The 23,594-nt window shown below is 43.5% G+C and overlaps 1 protein-coding gene across 1 annotated transcript in view; it reads left to right on the forward strand.

Moving 5' to 3' along the window:
• The window catches only part of TMEM242 (transmembrane protein 242), a 150,831-nt gene extending 127,960 nt beyond the window's left edge, over nt 1-22,871 (forward strand). Inside the window, exon 4 of the mRNA XM_073673352.1 lies at nt 22,482-22,871. Coding sequence (XP_073529453.1) covers nt 22,482-22,595 — 114 coding nt within the window. The 3' untranslated portion in view covers nt 22,596-22,871. The remainder of the gene's footprint in view (nt 1-22,481) is intronic.
• Nucleotides 22,872-23,594: the final 723 nt, after the last annotated feature.

Below are 23,594 nucleotides of genomic sequence, written 5' to 3' on the forward strand. Positions count from 1 at the left end.
ATCCTGTGTGAAAGTCCTTAAAGGGGTAATCTATAATAATAATAAAGTGAATTTCTGTCGCCCTGACTCACTGAGCATATAAGGTAACAGCGGTCGTAGTTAAAATGTAACCCACTGATCTGTCTATAACGGAGTACTGATTGCCTTATGGAAGAAAATTAGAACATACAGGAGTAAATATTGCAAATATATTTATATGACATAAAAATATGATACATAGATATTTCGGAAGAGTATGTTATAATACTAAAATTAATTTCTGATGCTCTTACTCACTGAGCACATAAGGTAAGAGCACTTCGTATTTGGAGTGCAACTTACTGCCTTGTCTATGACTAAGTGTTGATTGACCTATTGAAGATTAGAACATAAAGGAGTAGGTATTGCAAATATATTTATATATGGAAAAAGCTGTGCGCGTAGAGCCAGGGGTGGCCTGGCTCGAGGTACGGAGACCTAGAAAGAACAAAAAGCAAACCAACGCATTTTGGGGAATACACGGTTCCCCTTCGTCTGGGTGTATACTTCTGGTGGAACAGGACAATGCTTTATAGTCAGTTGCCCTGCCCCTTCTCCAGAAAAAAAGGGAAAAAGTCAATTAATCCATTATGCATTTCCCAAAACGCGTTGGTTTGCTTTTTGCTCCTTCAGTGGGTTACATTAACTACGACTGCTCTTACCTTATAAGCTTAGTGAATAAGCCCGACAGAAATTCACTTTATTAGAATCTAAAAATAAAAACCATAAAATCACATTATATAATTTTTACATAATTAAATTGTATTTTATTGCATGAAATAAGTATTTGATCACCTACCAACCAGCAAGAATTCTGGCTCTCACAAACCTGTTAGTTTGTCTTTAAGAAGCCCTCCTACACATACATATAAAAATATAAAGTGACAAATAGTTATGGATAAGTAAAAATCTATCAATTCCACAAGTCACTCATATAACTAGGGTATACAAACAGCCCACAGCTATGTACAGTGGGAAAAAAAGTATTTAGTCAGCCACCAATTGTGCAAGTTCTCCCCCTTAAAAAGATGCGAGAGGCCTGTAATTGACATCATAGGTAGACCTCAACTTTGAGAGACAAAATGAGAAAACAAATCCTGAAAATCACATTGTATGATTTGGAAAGAAATTTTTTTCAAATTTTGGTAGAAAATAAGTATTTGGTCACCTACAAAGAAGCAAGATTTCTGGCTCTCACAGACCTGTAACTTCTTCTTTAAGAGGCTCGTGTGTCCTCCACTAATTACCTGTAGTACTGGCACCTGTTTGAACTTGTTATCAGTATAAAAGACACCTGTCCGCTACTTCAAACTGTTACACTCTAAACTCCACTATGGTGAAGACCAAAGAGCTGTCGAAGGACACCAGAAACAAAATTGTAGCCCTGCACCAGGCTGGGAAGACTGACTCTTCAACAGGCAAGCAGCTTGGTGTGAATAAATCTACTGTGGGAGCAATAATTAGAAAATGGAAGACATACAAGACCACTGATAAACTCCCTCGATCTGGGGCTCCACACAAGATCTCACCCCATGGGTTCAAAATGATCTAAAAAACGGTGAGCAGAAATCCCAGAATCACACGGGGGACCTAGTGAATGACCTGCAGAGAGCTGGGACCAACTTTTCACAGGCTACCATCAGTAACACACTACGCCGCCAGGGACTCAGATCCTGCAGTGCCAGATGTGTCCCCCTGCTTAAGCCATTACATGTCTGGGCCCATCTGAAGTTTGCTAGAGAGCATTTGGATGATTCAGAAGAGTATTGGGAGAATGTTATATGGTCAGATGAAACCAAAGAAGAACTGTTTGGTAGAAACACAACTCGGCATGTTTAGAGGAGAAAGTATGCTGAGTTGCATCCAAAGAACACCATAACTACTGTGAAGCATGGGGATGGCAACATCATGCTTTGGGGCTGTTTCTCTGCCAAGGGACCAGGACGACTGATCTGTGTACATGAAAGAATGAATGGGGCCATGTATCGTGAGATTTTGAGTGCAAACCTCCTTCCATCAGCAAGGGCATTGAAGATGAAATGTCGCTGGGTCTTTTAGCATGACAATGATTCCAAGCACACCACCGGGGCAACGCAGGAGTGCCTTCGTAAGAAGCATTTCAAGATCCTGGAGTGGCATAGCCAGTCTCCAAATCTAAACCCTATAGAAAACCTTTTGGAGGGAGCTGAAAGTCTGTGTTGCTCAGCGACCGCCCCAAAACATCACTGCTGTAGAGGAGATCTGCATGGAGGAATGGGCCAACATACCAGTAAGAGTGTGTGCCAACCTTGTGAAGACTTACAGAAAACGTTTGACCACTGTCATTGCCAACAAAGGATATATAACAAAGTATTGAGATGAACTTTTGTAATTGACAAAATACTTATTTTCCATAAAAATTTGAAAATAAATTTCTTTCCAAAGTAGACAATGTGAGCTCAGGATTTGTTTTCTCATTTTGTCTATCATAGTTGAGGTCTACCTATGATGTCAATTACAGGCCTCTATCATCTTAAGTGGGAGAACTTGCACAATTGGTGGCTGACTAAATACTTTTTTCCCCCACTGTATAACAGGTATCATTCAGCATTGCCATGTGTAACCATACTCACCCACCAACACCCAACGCACATTTCACAAATGCTTCGTCAGTATTTGTGGACATGCATTGGGTGTTGGTGGGTGAGTATATACACTGCTCAAAAAAATAAGGGGAACACTGAAATAACACGTCCTAGATCTGAATAAATGAAATATTCTCATTGAATACTTTTTTCTGTACAAAGTTGAATGTGCTGACAACAAAATCACATAAAAATCATCAATGGAAATCAAATTTATTAACCAATGGAGGCCTGGATTTGGAGTCACCCCCAAAATTAAAGTGGAAAAACACACTACAGGCTGATCCAACTTTGATGTAATGTCCTTAAAACAAGTCAAAATGAGGCTCAGCATTGTGTGTGGCCTCCATGTGCCTGTATGACCTCCCTACAATGCCTGGGCATGCTCCTGATGAGGTTGCGGATGGTCTCCTGTGGGATCTCCTCCCAGACCTGGACTAAAACATCTGCCAACTCCTGGACAGTCTGTGGTGCAACGTAACGTTGGTGGATGGAACGAGACATGATGTCCCAAATGTGTTCAATCGGATTCAGGTCTGGGGAACGGGTGGGACAGTCCATAGCTTCAATGCCTTCATTTTGCAGGAACTGCTGACACACTCCAGCCACATGAGGTCTGGCATTGTCCTGCATTAGGAGGAACCCAGGGCCAACCGCACCAGTATATGGTCTCACAAGGGGTCTGAGGATCTCATCTCAGTACCTAATTTCAGTCAGGCTACCTCTGGCGAGCACATGGAGGGCTGTGCGGCCCTCCAAAGAAATGCCACCCCACACCATTACTGACCCACTGCCAAACCGGTCATGCTGAAGGATGTTGCAGGCAGCAGATTGCTCTCCACGGCGTCTTCAGACTCACGTCTGTCTCATGTGCTCAGTTTGAACCTGCTTTCATCTGTGACCTGTAGAATTTATATACTTATATTTATCTACTCTTATTTATTTGTCACTCCCTGTATTTATATATTAATGATCAGGGCCTCCCATAGCGCTCACCTACCAATATGTTTGTGTCTTTATCTTGGAATGTTTTTTATGTACCTTTTATGAATTTTTAATCCTATTGTGTTCAATAAAGATTATCTACTTTTTATCTTCCATATGTGTGAGTATTTTTGGTCTGAGCACACTTTTTGGTTTTGGTTTCTCTAAATGCTATATAAGCATCAACCACCTATTTGGCATGCATTTTTTAATGTATCTTGGGAAATGTTTTCCTTTGTGCCTTCAAAAGACCGGCTTGTATCAAGTTTACTTGAGTTACATTTAGATAATCACTTTCAAAACAAGCCAAAGGAAACGGTGTGTATTTTTTTCCAAAGCTGTTTCTGTCCCAGTGAACCTTAAGAGACATAGAAAAAAAACAGGAACATGCCTGTTTCAGATCGCCTCCTTCCAAAGCTAATCCATGTAATTCATTACCAGCGAGTCAGCATCCTATTCCCTGCAGTCTTACATGAAAGACATGGGCAAGATAGAGACGAGTCTCAATTGGTCCACATGATGCTGTTGCCACTCAGTGTTCTACTTCAAAGGCATAATCACTAGTTCCCACATGAGCTGCGTTAAAGCATTTCCACCAGTTACAAGACCAAAATAGAAAGCTAATAGACTTTGGGTCTGGATTCTGTTTTTTTTTCTCTTTCTATAAAAGTTGAGGCTTAAAGGGAACATGTCATCTGATTCATGCAGTCCAAACCACGGATAGCATGAATCAGATCGTAGGTGAATGATTGCAGCCAGGTATATTTTTCTCAAAAACTCTCCATTGTTTCAGAGACAATAAACTTTAAAGATTCATGTGTAGATAGGGAGAGACTAATCCTACACCACCAGACAGCTCTTCCTATCTCAGTAGTGATTAACAGGTCTCTCCCTAATGTAAACACTGATCTTTAAAGAGACTCTGCCAGCCCAAAATGGCTTTTCAAAGCAAGTACAGGCACAGGTGCTTCACAGCAGACTAATCATTTATATACACCTTCCCACCTGCTTGTTTACTGTTATCTCTACCCTTCTCTGGTCCTATGAAGCCAGGGCTGTCAATCAAAGAAGAAGGGGTGGAGATAGAGGGAAAACAAGCAGATGAGAAGGTGCATTTAACCCCTTCCCGACATTTGCAGTATATATACATCATTGTCGGGAAGGGCTTCTCGACCAATGCAGTATATATACGTCGTGGCGTTCGCCCGCGCACAGCGGACTCTGCGCAGGTGATTGCCACTGGGTGTCAGCTGATGCTGACATCCGGAACTCAGTGCCAGGAGCTGTGCTTGCACCGACTCCAGCACTTTAACTTGCTAAATGCTGCCATCGCAGCATTCAGCGTGCAGACAGTGGGAAGAAAGTCCCTCTGCCCTTGGATCGGACACCACGCGAGGCTCTGATGACCCGATGTCGTCATGATGACATCCGGGTCACCAGAGCTAGCAAAGTTGCTATATCATGCGCAGTGCATGATCTAACAACTTTGTGTGTCAGTGCTGCACTGACAGTTTATAAGGTATAGGAATGCTGCTGCATCCCTATGCTTTATAAGTGATCAGCCTGAAAAATAGAAATCCCATACTGGGACAAAGTAAAAAGGTAAGAAAAAATCTATAAAAAAAACACATTTATAATAAAAAAATATATATATATATATATATATTGTTCCCATAAATAAATATTTTTATGAAAAAGTAAAAATAAATAAAAAAACAAAAAAAATTCACATATTTGGTATCCGGAACGATCTAACCTATAAAACTGTCCCACTAGTTAACCGTTTTAATGAACACCATAAAAAAACCTAACAAACCAAAAAACGATACTTTATCATGATACCGCCGAGCAAAAAGTTGGATAAAACGCGATCAAAAAGACGAATGTAAATGAAAATGGTATATCTGAAAACGTCATCTTGTTCCGCAAAAAACAAGCTGCCATACAGCTCCATCAGCAGAAAATTAAAAAGTTATAGCTCTCAGAATAAAGCGATGCAAAAATAATTATTTTTTCTCCAAAATACACTGTTCAAAAAAATAAAGGGAACACTCAAATAACACATCCTAGATCTGAATGAATGAAATGTTCTCATTGAATGCTTTGTTCTGTACAAAGTTGAATGTGCAGACAACAAAATCACACAAAAATCATCAATGGAAATCAAATTTATTAGCTAATGGAGGCCTCGATTTGGAGTCACCCCCAAATTTTAAGTGGAAAAACACACTACAGGCTGATCCAACTTTGATGTAATGTCCTTAAAACAAGTCAAAATGAGGCTCAGTATTGTGTGTGGCCTCCACGTGCCTGTATGACCTCCCTACAATGCCTGGGCATGCTCCTGATGAGGTTGCGGATGGCCTACTGTGTGATCTCCTCCCAGACCTGGACTAAAGCATCCGCCAACTCCTGGACAGTCTGTGGTGCAACGTGACGTTGGTGGATGGAGCGAGACATGATGTCCCAGATGGGCTCAATCGGATTCCGGTCTGGGGAACGGGCGTGCCAGTCCATAGCTTCAATGCCTTCATCTTGCAGGAACTGCTGACACACTCCAGCCACATGAGGTCTGGCATTATCCTGCATTAGGAAGAATCCAGGGCCAACCGCACCAGCATATGGTCTCACAAGGGATCTGAAGATCTCATCTCGGTACCTAATGGCAGTCAGTCTACCTCTGGCGAGCACATGGAGGACTGTGCGGCCCTCCAAAGAAATGCCACCCCACATCTTTACTGACCCACTGCCACGCTCTCCACGGCGTCTCCAGACTCACGTCTGTCTCATGTGCTCAGTTTGAACCTGCTTTCATCTGTGAAGAGCACAGGTCGCCAGTGGTGACTTTGCCAATCCTGGTTTTCTGTGCCAAATGCCAAGCGTCCTGCACGGTGTTGGGCTGTGAGCACAACCCCCATCTGTGGACGTCGGGCCCTCATACCGCCCTCATGGAGTCTGTTTCTAAACGTTTGTGCAGACACATGCACATTTGTGTCCTGCTGGAGGTCATTTTGCTGGGCTCTGGCAGTGCTCCTCCTGTTCCTCCTTGTACAAAGGCGGAGGTAGCGTTCCTGCTGCTGGATTATTGCCCTCCTATGGCCCCATCCACGTCTCCTGGTATACTGGCCTGTCTCCTGGTAGTGCCTCCAGCCTCTGGACACTATTCTGACAGACACAGCAAACCTTCTTGCCACAGCTGCATTGATGTGCCATCCTGGATGAGCTGCACTATCTGAGCAACTTCTGTGGGTTGTAGAGTCCATCTCATGCTACCACGGGTGTGAAAGCACAACCAAGATTCAAAAATGACCAAAACATCAGCCAGAAAGCATTGGTACTGAGATGTGGTCTTTGGTCCCCACCTGCAGAACCACTCCTTTATTGAGTTGAGTTTCATCTGAATCACGTCACTTGGAGATTTAGAGGGAAGCCCCGATATAAGTGCTCAGCGTAGAGTGCCGGATAAATGTGATCCAAAATGTTATGTAAAATGTTCCTTGAAAAAGCTTCAAATCAATCCACAAAAAAAAGTAAGCCCCAACTCAGGCCTGTCATCTGTCAATGGAAATATAGGAGCTTTCACATTACTGATAACACAAAAATTCTGTGGCTCCTCGCCCCTCAAAAGAAATTAAGCTAATTCTGGGCTTCCAAATGCAAATCCCAGCTCCCTTCTAAGCCCCACAGTGTGCCTAAACCACATTTAGTGTCCACATGTTTGACATTTCTGTAGCGATGAGAGCTTGCCTAATTTACAGGTGTCTGTCCCCAGAAGCACGAGCTGGTCACTACAACGTACTGGTCACTACAATGGCAGTTTGCAATTTTCACTCAGCAACATCCACTGCTGCTTGTTTCTGAACAGGACCCATGGAGTCAAAATCGTCACTATACCTGTAGCAGTACTCTACAGTCACATATGAGGTATTTCTACATTCAGCCGAAATTGCGGGAAAAATTTTGCTGCCATTTGTACCCATTTCCCAGTGAGAGAATGTAAAATCTGGGGCTAAGTTTTGGTGGTAAAAATTTACCGTATTGTTCGGACTATAAGACGCATCAGACCATAAGATGTACCTAAGTTTATAGGAAAATAGAAAAAAAATTGAAGCAAAAAATGTGGTCATGATACTCTGTTATGGGGGAAGTCTGCTGCTGACACTGTTATAGGGGTAATGTCCCCCAATCTGATATACGTGGCCCCCATCCGCACCCTGGTATACATGCCTCTCCATCCTGTTATATATGCCCCCGATCCTGGTATATATGGCATCCTGGTGTTAATGGCACCCCCATCCCCATCCTGGTATTCATGGCACTTCCCCATCACCATCCTAGTATATATGGCACCCCCCATTCCCATCCTGGTATTCATGGCACCCCCCTTCCCCATCCTAGTATATATGGCACCCCGCATCCCCATCCTGGTATTCATGGCACCCCCCATCCACATCCTGGTATTCATGGCACCACCCATCCTGGTATTCATGGCACCCCCCCCCATCCCCATCCTGGAATTCATGGCACCCCCATTATCCCCATCTTAGTATTCATGGCACCCCCCCCATACCCATTTTGATACTCATGTCACCCCATATCCCCATCTTGGTATTCATGGCACCCCCATACCCATTTTGATATTCATGACACCCCCTATCCACATCCTGGTATTCATGGCATCCCCCATCACCATCCTGGTTTTCAAGGCACCCCCCCATCCCAATCCTGGTATTCATGGTCCCCTCACCCAGCACACATGAAAATAATAAAGGATTCTACCAACCTCCCCTCTGCTCCAGCACTGTGTCCTGTTCTGCTGCTAACAGTTCACATCAGTGTGTGAGCAGCACATGACGGCACAAACATTCGCCCTCACATGCTCAGGTCAGCTGCCGGAAGATTCACTCCTCCCCAAGCCCGGTACTATGGGCGTAAGAAGGAGTGAATATTCATGCTCTTTAATAGCGAGCATACTGTTAGCCGCAGCCGCGGCTCCTGCAGCTGCTCGGCTATCTTGTGCCTGCTACTAAAGCAAATTCATATACACTGTTCTCCACTCCCGTGAACAGTGAATATTCATGCACTTTAGTAGCGGGCACACTATATCGCTGAGCAGCTGCAGGAGCCGCAGCAGCGGCTAACAGTATGCCCGCTTTTAAAGAGCATGAATATTCACTGTTTTTCACACCTATAGCCTCCCCGTCCCTCACCAGCCGCAGCCGGACAACCATCTACTAACGTATATCCGGACTATAGGATGCACCCCCACTTTCCTACAAAATTTTGGAGGAAAAAAGTGCGTGTTATATACCAAAAAATATGGTAATTAATTTTTTCTTCTCTGCCCAATGGTATAAAATTTTGTAAACCACCTGTGGTGTCAATATAATCACTGCACCCCTAGATGGATTCATTGAGGGGTGTAGTTTCCAAAATGTGGGGTCATTTGTGGGGGTTTTTCCAATGTTTAGGCACATCAGGGGCTTTCCAAATGCGATATGACTCCCGCAGACCATTCCATCAAAGTCTGCATTCTAAAATGTCACTCCTTCCTTTCTTAGCCCTGTTGTGCGCCCAGACAATAGTTTTTCCCAACATATGGCATATCTGCACACTCAGGAGAAATTGCACAACAAATATTGGATCCATTTTCTCCTGTTATCCATTTGAAAATAAATTTTGCATTCAAAAAGTTAGTTGGCACTCCTTCCCTTCCGAGCCCTGCCGTGCACCCAGATAGTGGTTTTCCCTCACTTATGGGGTATCAGCGTGTCTAGAAGAAATTGCACAACAAATTTTGGGGTCCCTTTTCTTTTGTTACCCTCTCTGTCTGTACAGGATGACTGATCAAACGAAGTCCTTCCGCTCGGTGCTTCACGGCTGGGCCAATCATTTAAATATGCCTTCCACCTGCTATTTTTCCATCTATCTCCAGCCCCTTCTTTGATTGACAGCTCTGGCTTCATAGAGCCAGAAAAAGGTGGAGATAGATGGAAACCAAGCAGGTGGGAATGTGTATTTAAATGAAGCCACACCTGTCACAATGTCACAGAATACTGGAGGTAGGGGGCCTAAGCTGACCCTAAGCTGGGGCCCTGACTAATCCCTCATCCTGGAGGTACTGTTAAAGGTACAGAGGTCCAGGCCGCCAGCGTAACCCCTACCTCCTGAGGATCCCTGCACCACAGTAATCTAGTCCTGAGAAGGACCCCGATCACAACAATTGGGAACCAGCGATAATATGCCCACACACAGTATTTAGACGAACGAGACAGTACAAGGGAAAAACCAAAACCACCTTGCATACAACTTCAACAAAACTACAACAGAGGGAACACCAACGGGAAAGGAGATAAATGATAAAGCGAGGAAAGGGAAATAACACTTTCAAATACACTTATCTCAGCAACTCCAAACACCACGATCCGCTCTGTAAGTCTGAATGAAAAGCTTTCACCGACACCTCACAAACAGACCTGCAGGAATATAAAGGAGTCTCACTAACGAAGCATTGATTGCAGCTGGGCGAGGCTGGACCTCAGCTAGCCCAGAGAGAGAGAGAATTAACTCCTTCACTGCCGAGAAAACACAAAGCACCAACAAGTCAGCTGCGAGAAGTCAGGCTGTGTACTCGTGACGATCTTCGTGGCAACACACCCGTGACAGTACCCCCCCTTCTACGAGGGGCCTCCGGACCCTCAGGGCCAGGTTTATCCGGGTGAGTCGTGTGGAAGGCCCGAACTAATCGGTCTGCGTTAATATCCGACGCAGGAACCCACATCCTCTCCTCAGGACCATACCCCTTCCAATGAACCAAGTACTGAAGGGACCGGCGATTAAAGCGTGAATCAATGACCCTCGATACCTGGAACTCCAAGTTACCATTGACAACCACAGGAGGGGGAGGTAAAGGTGACGGTACCACCGGCGCCACATACCTCTTAAGCAATGATCTGTGAAACATGTTGTGAATTTTAAACGTAGGGGGGAGGTCAAGACGGAATGCCACCGGATTAATAACAGAACTGATTCTGTACGGCCCGATGAACCTGGGACCCAGTTTCCAGGAGGGAACCTTAAGTTTAATATTCCTGGTAGACAACCATACCTGATCGTTCACACTTAGGTCCGGACCAGACACTCTCCTCCTATCAGCCATACGTTTGTATCGGTTCCCCATAGTATTCAGATTCTTCAGCACCCCTCTCCATACTGAAGCGAGAGATGAGGAAAATCGTTCCTCCTCCGGAACCCCCGAAGAGCCCCCCCTACTGAAAGTACAAAACTGGGGGTGAAAACCATATGCCCCAAAAAACGGGGACTTACCAGTGGACTCGCTTCGCCTATTATTGAGAGCAAACTCTGCCAGAGGTAGGAAAGAAGCCCAGTCCTCCTGGTTCTCTGACACAAAACACCGAAGATATGTCTCCAAGCTCTGGTTCATACGTTCCGTCTGACCATTGGTCTGAGGATGAAAAGCCGACGAGAATGACAAATGCATCCCCCGCCGTGCACAAAACGCCTTCCAGAACTTGGACACAAACTGAGACCCCCGATCAGACACCACCTCGGAGGGTACCCCGTGAAGCCTCACAATCTCCCCAATGAACACCTGCGCAAGAGTTTTAGCATTAGGGAGAGCCGGAAGAGCGATAAAATGTGCCATCTTGCTGAACCTGTCCACTACAACGAGTATGACCGTTTTACCCGAAGACGGAGGGAGGTCCGTAATAAAGTCCATAGACAGATGAGTCCAAGGACGCTCCGGGATCTTCAAAGGTAAGAGGGCCCCAGACGGACGGGTATGTGAGGTCTTAGAGCGCGCACAAACCCCACAGGACGCGACAAAAGTTACCACCTCTTTATGTAAGTTAGGCCACCAAAACCGACGCGAGAGGAGATCCACAGTTGCTTTACTCCCCGGGTGTCCTGCAAAAACTGAGTTATGGTGTGCCTCGATCACCTTTTGTCGCAACTGATCTGGAACGAACAGTCTCCCCGGAGGTCCAACAGGGGCGTCCCCCTGAGCCTCCAATATCTCCTCCTCCAGCTCAGAGCATACTGCCGAAACCACCACCCCCTCCTGAAGAACAGGAATCGGGTCGTCCGTATTCCCGGCCCCAGGGAAACTACGAGATAAGGCATCCGCCTTTACATTTTTAGACCCAGGACGATATGTAACGACGAAATTAAACCTGGTAAAAAACAATGACCACCTAGCTTGTCTGGGATTCAGACGTTTAGCGGACTCCAGATATAGCAGGTTCTTGTGATCGGTGATGACGGTGACCGGATGAACTGCCCCCTCCAAAAAATGGCGCCACTCCTCAAAAGCTAACTTAATGGCCAGGAGTTCCCTATTGCCGACATCGTAATTCCTCTCAGCGGACGACAATTTTTTAGAGAAAAAGGCGCACGGATGCCACTTACCAGGGGACGAACCCTGTGACAATACTGCTCCCACCCCTACCTCGGAAGCGTCTACCTCTACAAAGAATGGCTGAGACGCATCAGGTTGAATGAGTATGGGTGCCGAGGCAAAACATTTTTTCAAGGAGGAGAATGCTTGACAAGCCTTGTCAGACCACCTAGAAAAATCCGTCCCCTTTTTAGTCATGTCTGTGAGAGGCTTAACCACGGACGAGAAATTACGAATGAACTTCCGGTAATAGTTAGCAAACCCCAGGAAACGTTGTAGTGCCTTAAGATTCTCCGGCCGATCCCACTCAAGAACTGCCCGCACTTTCCCAGGGTCCATACGAAAACCGGACGCAGAAACCAGGAAGCCTAAAAACTGGAGTTCCTGTACGGCGAACACACACTTTTCCCACTTGGCATACAGTTTATTATCCCGCAAGATCTGTAACACCTGTCTAACATGCTCCTGATGAGACACCAGATCCGGCGAGTAAATTAAGATATCATCCAGATATATGACAACAAACTGTCCCACCAGGTGGCGAAAAATATCATTAACAAAGTGTTGAAACACCGCCGGGGCATTAGTCAGACCGAATGGCATGACAAGGTTCTCATAATGCCCCTCCGGAGTGTTAAAAGCCGTCTTCCACTCATCCCCCTCCTTCATCCTAATCAAATTGTACGCCCCCCTGAGATCCAACTTAGAGAACCATTTGGCGCCCACGATCTGATTAAAGAGATCGGGAATAAGTGGGAGCGGATACGGATCTCGGACCGTAATCCGATTAAGTTCACGGAAATCCAGGCAAGGGCGTAGGCCTCCATCTTTCTTCTTAACAAAGAAGAACCCCGCGGCCACCGGTGAAGATGAAGGTCTAATATGCCCCTTAGCCAGACTTTCAGAAATATAATCCTTCATGGCCTGCCTCTCAGGACCAGAAAGGTTATACAACCTAGCTTTAGGTAACTTGGCCTCAGGGAGCAGTTTTACAGAACAGTCATACTCGCGATGAGGAGGTAGTTCCTGACACCCATTCTCCGAGAATACATCCTCAAAGTCTGCCAGAAATGGAGGTAAGACCCAAGGAGTAACCGCACCGATGACCGTGTTCATGCAGTTTTTATTACAGAATTTACTCCATTGGCTTATCTCTCTGGTTTGCCAATTAATAACAGGGTTATGCTTAGCTAACCAAGGAAGGCCCAACACTATAGGAGTGGGAAGACCCTCCAACACGTAGCAAGACAACAGTTCTTTATGTATTGCCCCCACTTGAAGTTTTACGCCATGCACAGCTTGCAAAAAACTTCCCTGACCGAGAGGCCTGGCATCGATCGAGAATATGGGGATGGGTTTAGCCAACTCACTCAATCGCATACCTTGAACCCGGGCAAACCGAGCATCAACCAGATTAGCCCCGGCCCCACTATCCAGAAGAACAGATATCCTCTCAGTTCTCGTACCCACCACCACCTCCGCCGGTACGAGAAACTGAGACGAACCTAGGGACGAAATACCTACTCCCAGATTGCCGTCCACCACACAACCTGGGATCAACAGTTTTTTCGACGACTCTTTACTCAGCAAGGGGCGGGATGGACACCCCCCAATAAAATGTCCCTTTTTCCCGCAGAGGAAACACCTTCCTGTCTTATGGCGCACCACCGGTCCCCTTCCCCGAAATGATGTCCCTCCTAATTGCATAGGCTCCTCCGGACTGACCAGGGGAACCACCATATGAGGGGACCTTGTAAGAGGTGGAGACATTACAGGGGGTAGAGTTATCCCGCACCTCTCCCGAAGCCGTCTGTCAACGCGAATAGCAAGGGCCATAGCGGCTTCCAGTGACGCGGGAGAGTCATACTGTGCCAACACATCCTGTAATTTGTCGGATAAACCATGACAAAACTGGCTCCTAAGAGCCGGGTCATTCCACTGGGTGTCCGTGGCCCACCTACGGAACTCCGAACAGAATTCCTCCGCCGGACGATCTCCCTGCTGAATCCTACGTAACTTAGACTCAGCAAGGGAGATCCGATCTGGGTCATCATATACGAGTCCCAAAGCAGCGAAAAACCTATCCACTGACTGGAGAACTGGGGAGCTAGGGGGAAGAGAGAACGCCCAAGATTGTGGGTCCCCTTGTAGGAGCGAGATGACAATTCCCACCCTTTGTTCTTCACTGCCCGATGACCGAGGCCGCAGCCGAAAGTACAATTTGCATGCCTCCCGGAAAACAAAAAACTTGTCCCGCCCCCCAGTGAACCTGTCAGGGAGAGCTACTTTAGGTTCTGGTCCGGCTTGCTCCAGAGGATGCAAAACCTTGGACCTAACGTCCGCCAGCCCCATGGACAAACTCTGCAACTGCTGAGCTAGACCGGCTACTGGATCCATGGTAGCTGGAGAAAAACTAAGTTGGTCGGTGAAAATGTCACAATGTCACAGAATACTGGAGGTAGGGGGCCTAAGCTGACCCTAAGCTGGGGCCCTGACTAATCCCTCATCCTGGAGGTACTGTTAAAGGTACAGAGGTCCAGGCCGCCAGCGTAACCCCTACCTCCTGAGGATCCCTGCACCACAGTAATCTAGTCCTGAGAAGGACCCCGATCACAACAATTGGGAACCAGCGATAATATGCCCACACACAGTATTTAGACGAACGAGACAGTACAAGGGAAAAACCAAAACCACCTTGCATACAACTTCAACAAAACTACAACAGAGGGAACACCAACGGGAAAGGAGATAAATGATAAAGCGAGGAAAGGGAAATAACACTTTCAAATACACTTATCTCAGCAACTCCAAACACCACGATCCGCTCTGTAAGTCTGAATGAAAAGCTTTCACCGACACCTCACAAACAGACCTGCAGGAATATAAAGGAGTCTCACTAACGAAGCATTGATTGCAGCTGGGCGAGGCTGGACCTCAGCTAGCCCAGAGAGAGAGAGAATTAACTCCTTCACTGCCGAGAAAACACAAAGCACCAACAAGTCAGCTGCGAGAAGTCAGGCTGTGTACTCGTGACGATCTTCGTGGCAACACACCCGTGACAACACCATAAAGCACTGAGTGCCTGTACTTGGTTTGAGCAGTCATTCTGTGCTGACAGAGTCCCTTTAAACTTTATAGTCTCTGAAACGCTGGAGCGTTTCTGAGAAAGGTATACCTGTCTGCAGCCAGGCTCTGATCGTATAGCCAGGCTTTGATTACGGTAATGCTACATGTGGTTTGGGCAGCATGTATCCAAAACTTCCAAACAGTATATCCAAGCATTTAACCATCAAAATTGACTATTCATGACCTCAATTTAAGCCTTAATTTATTTTTTAAGGTCTCAAATGCACATGTTGCTTTAATAACCATAATACACAGATCGCATGTCAGTTGAATCCATAAATTAATTAACAACCTGAGATGTCGATTGCACTTTTCAAATTAGATACCATATTCATGGTAATTCCATCTTCAAGTAAATACTGACATTTGATTAGTGCAGAGTTAAATGTCTTATATAGGTCACAATAGTAGACCAATTAAATTGAGATTAAATGATCATAGATCAGATCTTAGATTGCTTTAAAAAATGCAAAAAGCTGTAATGGATCAAAAAGAGATAAAATATGGGGAAATTAGCTTATTGCATTTAAAAAAAACAAAAAAAACACAATGGCCAGAAAACGGTCTTAAAACACTTTGAAAAGTGGCATAAATTTTGTGCAATGCATAGTTGCACAAGAATTATGCGACTTTTGCAGTTTTCACGCTACTTTTGGGCTGGAGCGCCAAAATGGGTAGAGCTGGGGAGGAGCCCGTGCGTCAAATGGCTGTAATAATATTTGGCATATCTTATTCCTTCATGCCCCTCATTAAGACTGGTGTGTAAAATGCTAGTCTTAATGAATCTGGGCCAATGTGAGCAACTTGCGTTGGCAAATAATGCAAAAAGTGTATTATGATGGAAGAGAATGTGGTAGCACTTGGTGGCACCTGCCAAGGGAAGTTTTTTGGATACTGAGGTCTGAGACACTTGGCCCAAAAGGGATGAATGAAAAATGAAAATGTAATGTATTTTTATGAATTAGATATCATTGTGACACTTACAGGTTAACATATATTGTTTTTTCAAAAATGTAAATAATTACAAATGTTATAACAGTAAATATTCATGAGTACATGAAGTCAGCATGCTTGAGAAAGGGGTAATGGCCTCTGAAATGTTGCAGGATAGTGCTGTTCCTCCTGTGCCATCTTAATTCATGTCTTTGGAAAGTCTTTGACTCTGCACTTATCAGATGTCAGTATTTGCATGAAGATGGAGCGATAGTGAATATGGTGTCTGAAGAGAAAAGTGCAATGGACATCTCAAGTCTCATGTAATGAATTTATGGATTGAACTGACATTAATCTATGTACTACTGTTTTAAAGCTACACATGCAATTGAGATCTTCAAAAATTAAAGGAAGACTTGAAAGTCAATATCATGAATTGTCAGCTTTTATTATTATTATTTAGTATGATAGCACCATTTATTCCATGGTGCTTTACATGTGAAAAGGGGTGTACATAATAAAAACAAGTACAATCTTAGACAATAGAAATCGCTGACTGGTATGGGAGGAGAGAGGACCCTGCCCGCGAGGGCTCACAGTCTACCAGATTTTATGGTTAATGCTGGTATGTATTGTTTGGAAATTTTTTAATACTATGAGTTTCTGGTGGACTCTGAAAAATCCCAATAGAGTTAGTCACTCTTGATGGTCACTCTTGATTACAGCATGAATCAGATCAGATTCCGATTTAAAAAAAAAAAAAAGGACAATATGGCTGAATTATGCTACCCGAGTAGAATTTATGTGTCACCCCAGGCCTGGATGCCACAAATATTAAAGGCTGTGTCTGAGAGCAGGAGGAGGTTCCCTGGTCAGGGACCATTAGCATGCAGCACCTCCTGTCCCAGGCCAGTAGGGGGAGCAGGCTGCCCCTATAAAAGCTGGAACTGGGGCAGGGTTAGAGAGACCAGAACCCACTTCTGAAGTGTCCAGAAGGGGTCTCAAGGAAGAGGGACAGGTCAGCAGCAGCTGAGGAGTCCGTGAGGCAGAGGAGGATCTGTAAGCCAGGGACAGAGGTGACGAGAGCCGGTCCTGGCTGAGAGAACTACAGTACCGGACATTGGGGTCCGAGGCTGTCGGGGTTGCCGGCCCAGCAGCAGAGAACCATCCCGCAAGGGAATTCAGGTCCCTTGGCCTAAGAAGCCTGGAGGCTCCGCCACACAGAGGGACCAGTACAGCACGGAGAAGCTAAGGTACCCAAGGCCTGAGTCGCAAGCCATACAGGCGAAGTACACGGCCAGCTCAGGGACGTGGGCTATCACACCACGAAAAGGGGGATAGTCAGCAAGGGCAGAGAGAGAACGGTAGGCCTTCACACTCACCCTGACCAGTGGGGCTCGCCCGAATGCTCTCAGATACCCAGCCCCATTACTTCATACACTTGAGTACTATGGGTATAAAAAGGACAACATAGTGTTACAGCAGGTCAACAACTCGAAGCATACGTCGAGATTGGTAACAAAATGGTTCAATGACAATAATAGAGGTGTTGGTTGACCCCCCGCAGTCCCCAGAACTCAACCCAATCGCAATCGAACACATGTGGGTAGAGTTGATGAAAAAACTGTATACATACCCAAGTGAGTCGAACAGTATGTACCAACTTTGGAAATGTGTAGAAGAGACCTGGAATCCGATTTTGGTCGAGACATGTTTGAATCTGATCAAGAGCATGCCCAGAAGGATTCCAGCAGTGTTGAAAACCAAAGGTGGATTTACAAAATACTAACAAAAAATAAGATTTTTATTTTTAGGATCAAAACCGTAACAATGCAGTGACATGACAAGAATCTGCATAACTAATCATATGCTAAATACTTGCAATTCAAATTTATGTATGAGATAGCAAAGATGATTGTCTATAAAGTGATGGTAGTCTCATGTTCGAAGCAGTAGTGGATGATGAGATATGGAACCTGAAATTCAAAAGTTGAAAACATTGTTTCCCTTTTGCTCATCACTGTAAATATCATTTTGAACTTTTAATGTAGTTTTCCTTTTTTTTTGCGGGAATCAAGGCAAAATATATCCAATGCAAACAAGACTGCATATACCGTGAAGAAGTGTTTGTCCTGCTGGAGTCCCAAAACTTTAGGAATGGCTTTATAACCTTTTTTAGGACTGATAGATCTCAATTACTTTGTTTCTCATTTGTTCCTGAATTTCTTTGGATCGCAGCATGATGTCTAGCTTTTGAGGATCTGTTGGTCTACTTAACTTTGTCAGGCGGATCCTATTTAAGTTATTTATTGATTGAGAACAGGTGTAGCAGTAATCCGTCCTGTGTGTGACCAGGGAAATTGAACTCCGCTTCCCATAATAATAATAATAATTTTTATTTTTATAGCGCCAACATATTCCACAGCACTATACAATTTTCCCATGTGATAAACCACACTTAATTTATGTTTTAAGGTGGGGGAATCACTTTTTCACACGGGGCTCTGTTTGGATTTCTTAATAATAAAGACCTTCATTTAAAAACTGCATTTTGTGTTTGTTATCTTTGTCTAATATTTAAATTTATTTTGTGGTCTTAAACATTTAAGTGTGACAAACGTGCAAAAGAATAGGAAATCAGGAAGGGGGCAAACACTTTTTCACACCACTGTATATGTTTGCATCTGTAGGTGCAAAACATCTTGTGTCTTAAAGGATTATTCCGATCTTCATAGATGGATATTGTCAGACTGCTTGTAAAAAGCAGGCACAATTGAAAATGACTGCTAATCTTTGCAGCTGTTCTTGACATACGGTCACTTTTTTTTCTTTTGTTTCCAACCTGTTGCTTAGGAGACCAACCACCTCTGCTGTCTAGTTTGTAAGCACTGTGCTGAAGCTAGCTGGGATTGGGAAGTTACAATGCGCTCAAGCAATCCTGACCAGCTTTAAGACAATATTCATCAGGTCAATTGAAAAGACTTATAAAAATATTAAAATATTAGTTTTATTGCTAGTTTCCCCTGAAATTGGGGCTGGTATAATAAACTGCATTACCAAGGATATTCAGCCTCCTGCCTGGCAGAACTGACTGAGTCTGCTGGTTCAGCAGCTAGTGTATACAGTGATCCAGAAATTAAACCTGGTAATAAACTACATTTACCTTCTCTGTCTGGAGGGAGATTCCCTCCCCCACAGCTGCACAATCTTGTGTAAGCGAATCACTCTGAATTGATGTTTTAGATTGTCCGCACAGCTGGTAAAGTGGGGACTGACTGTATGTTTGTAATCTATAGGTACTTACATTTTAATAATGTTTTTTAACCCCTTCCTAACAAAGTAATTTTCTGTTTTTGTTTTTTCGTTTTTTCCTTTCCTTATTCCAAGAGCTAGAACTTTTTTTTTTTTTATCTTACTCTTGACATAGACTTATGAGGGCTATTTCTACAGGATAAGTTGTAATTTTAAATGACAAAATTCATTTTATTATGTGATACTAGAAATCGGAAAAAAATTCCAAGTGCAAGGAAGTTGCAAAGAAAATCGTATTTCTGCCATTTTTTAGATATTGTTTTTACAGCATTTATTATTATTATTGTACAAATGACCTGGCAAAATGATTCCTCAAGTCATTATGATTACAGTAATACCAAACATGCATAGGTTTTTTTAAATTATTTAAATGGGGAAAAAAATATTGGAAATTTGTTAAAAAAAAAAAAAAATCACTTGTGCTGCCATTTTCTGAGACCCGGAAGGTTTTCAAATTTTGATTGATGGAGCTGTCTGAAGGCTTTTTTTTTGCTCCTGACATTTTTTATTGGTAACCTGTTGGTGTTAATGCAGTATTTTGATCACTTCTCACTGCAGCTTGTGGTGTTGCTGCATCTGAAAAACTTCAATTCTAGTGTTTATATACAGTACAGACCAAAAGTTTGGACACACCTCATTTAAAGATTTTTCTGTATTTTCATGACTATGAAAATTGTACATTCACACTGAAGGCATCAAAACTATGAATTAACACATGTGGAATTATATACTTAACAAAAAAGTGTGAAACAACTGAAAATATGCCTTATATTCTAGGTTCTTTAAAGTAGCCACCTTTTGCTTTGATGACTGCTTTGCACACTCTTGGCATTCTCTTGATGAGCTTCAAGAGGTAGTCACCGGAAATGGTCTTCCAACAATCTTGAAGGAGTTCCCAGAGATGCTTAGCACTTGTTGGCCCTTTTGCCTTCACTCTGCGGTCAAGCTCACCCCAAACCATCTCGATTGTGTTCAGGTCTGGTGACTGTGGAGGCCAGGTCACCTGGCTTAGCCCCCCATCACTCCCCTTCTTCGTCAAATAGCCCTTACACAGCCTGGAGGTCTGTTTGGGGTCATTGTCCTGTTGAAAAATAAATGATGGTCCAACTAAACACAAACTGGATGAAATAGCATGCTGCTGCAAGATGCTGTGGTAGCCATGCTGGTTCAGTATGCCTTCAATTTTGAATAAATCCCCAACAGTGTCACCAGCAAAGCACCCCCACACCATCACACCTCCTCCTCCATGCTTCACAGTGGGAACCAGGCATGTAGAGTCCATCCGTTCACCTTTTCTGCGTCACACAAAGACACGGTGTTTGGAACCAAAGATCTCAAATTGGAACTCATCAGACCAAAGCACAACCTTCCACTGGTCTAATGTCCATTCCTTGTGTTCTTTAGCCCAAACAAGTCTCTTCTGCTTGTTGCCTGTCCTTAGCAGTGGTTTCCTAGCAGCTATTTTACCATGAAGGCCTGCTGCACAAAGTCTCCTCTTAACAGTTGTTGTAGAGATGTGTCTGCTGCTAGAACTCTGTGTGGCATTGACCTGGTCTCTAATCTGATCTGCTGTTAACCTGCGATTTCTGAGGCTGGTGACTCAGATAAACTTATCCTCAGAAGCAGAGGTGACTCTTGGTCTTCCTTTCCTGGGGCGATCCTCATGTGAGCCAGTTTCTTTGTAGCGCTTGATGGTTTTTGCAACTGCACTTGGGGACACTTTCAAAGTTTGCCCAATTTTTCGCACAGACTGACCTTCATTTCTTAAAGTAATGATGGCCACTCATTTTTCTTTGCTTAGAATTTGTATTATGGCAAGAAAAAAGCAGCTAACAGTTAATTCAGTAGGACTATCAGCTGTGTATCCACCTGACTTCCGCACAACACAACTGATGGTCCCAACCCCATTTATAAGGCAAGAAATCCCACTTATTAAACCTGACAGGGCACACCTGTGAAGTGAAAACTATTTCCGGTGACTACCTCTTGAAGCTCATTAAGAGAATGCAGAAAAATCTTTAAATGAGAAGGTGTGTCCAAACTTTTGGTCTGTACTGTATGTCTGATTTAACGGCATGAAAATTCAAAGTTTGAAAATTGAAAAATTTTCAAAATTTTTGCCAAATTTCCGATTTTTTTTCACAAATAAACGCAATTCATATGAATACATTTTACCATTATCGCACTTGCACTTTATTCATCATACATATAATCACTTGCTTTTCTCTATTTCCCTTAAGGGATTATTTGTATACCTTATTATACCTCCATGATCATATATGTACATCTATTTGTATCTATGCTGCTTATATTCTTATTTATTATTCAGGGTGAGTTATTGACTTTGCACTCAAAACTTTATACATATTCACCCCTATTTAGTAATAATATGTGTACACCATATAGATATATATTTTTCTATTTTCATTAGTATCAGGTTATTATTATTATATATTGTTTTTTTTCTTGTTTTCATTTCTTCTTTTTTTGGTGGGATAGCTAGATCTAATGATATTTTATATTTCTCTGTAGGTCACATCTTATTGGCCTTAGTGTGTTGCCAACTGCCCCAAGCCATTGTACACGCTTACAGGCTTCATCCTGTGTCATTTAGTATCCATATATTAAGTACTAAGCATGTATTCTGCAAAGTCTCTATATACATGCCTTCTACCATCCAGCTGCAAGCACTTCCACCGTCCGCTACGCTTCCGATCTGTCAATCAAAGAGCGGTGCAGGAAGAAGCCAGCTAGGGCGGTGATGGACTAGTCTCTCCCTATAGTCCCCGGTCAACTTTTTGAATTATGTTTTGTTTTAAACACTGAAGCATTTCATATAGAAATTTACCTGGCAGCATTCATTCAAAGATTTATTTAATAATACCCGCTTCGGATTTTATTTGCTTTATTTCAGTGGCGTTGTTCATGATTCTGCTATAGCTTTTACTTGCTGCCGTGAAAGAAAGATGAAATCCACTTTAAAATCTGCATGTTGCATTTACTTGTTTTAGACACTGTTAATTTTTTAAATTAATGCATTTTTTTCTTGTTTTTTTCTTATTTAGCTCAAAGAATTCAGTGAGAAAATGAATTCAATGTTTCCAATTGTTCCTAAAAACAAACCACAGACATCTGATAGTGAAGCATTTAATTGGGAAGATTTTCTAAAGTCTAAGTAATGGAGCATCACACATCTGTAACATGATCATTGTTTGGGTTATCTGGATGAACTTGCACTTTTTGGAGGCTCTACAGAACATTTAGCAAGTGAATGGTATCAAGACTTAAGTCTTCAAATTGTACACCTAGGTGATTTTCCAGTGTCTTTTACTAGTAGATTCTGGTACAGTGGCTTAAACAAGCACTAACTGCTATCATTTTTTGGATTATGAGAACGTATTGTATAAATACTGTACATTATTTAGATCAGATATAAACATTATTTTGTGATTCAAGTTAAAGAGACTTGTGTTTTTTTTCCTTTCCACTGCTTAACCAAGCATAGTGGCACAACTTTTGTCAAGGAGAGCCTCTGTGTGCCCCATACATTTTAGTAAGTAATTATATTCCACTTTAATTTTGGTGCATCATTTTGTTAGATCTCCACACTGTGCTGTTTTGTCTATTATTCATTCTAGACATCTACGAGTATGGGGAGGGTGCAGCGGTGCTGGGGAAGAAGATGGCTAATTGGTTGGAGGAGTATTTAAACTAGAGACGGGGGGCGGGGGGACCAAGGAAATAGGTGGGTTGTGAGGCAAGCAAGGGGGAAGGGGAGAAGTGAATATAATGAGGGTGGAGAGGGGGGTGGGGATAGTACAGTTAGATCGTTAGAGAAGAATAGGATGCTAAATAACCCCAAAGTTTTATCTTGCATGCTGACCAACGCAAGAAGCCTGACCAATAAGGCGGATGAGCTGCGGGCGCTTATATCGGAGGAGAGGTATGACATCGTAGGTATAACAGAGACTTGGCTAGACGATAGCTACGACTGGGCGGTAAATTTATTAGATTATAGTTTATTTAGAAGGGACCGGAAACAGGGGAAAGGCGGAGGAGTCTGCTTATATGTAAAGTCATGTCTAAAGCCCAGACTAAGGGAAGATATAGGAGATGGAGAAGAGGGGGTCGAGTCCATGTGGGTAGAGATAGAGGGGGCTAAAAATAATAATAAAATA

The sequence above is a fragment of the Phyllobates terribilis genome, unplaced genomic scaffold, assembly GCF_046119375.1.
Source record: "Phyllobates terribilis strain yellow unplaced genomic scaffold, ASM4611937v1 Scaffold_3__8_contigs__length_932513732, whole genome shotgun sequence".
Taxonomy (NCBI): Eukaryota; Metazoa; Chordata; class Amphibia; order Anura; family Dendrobatidae; genus Phyllobates; species Phyllobates terribilis.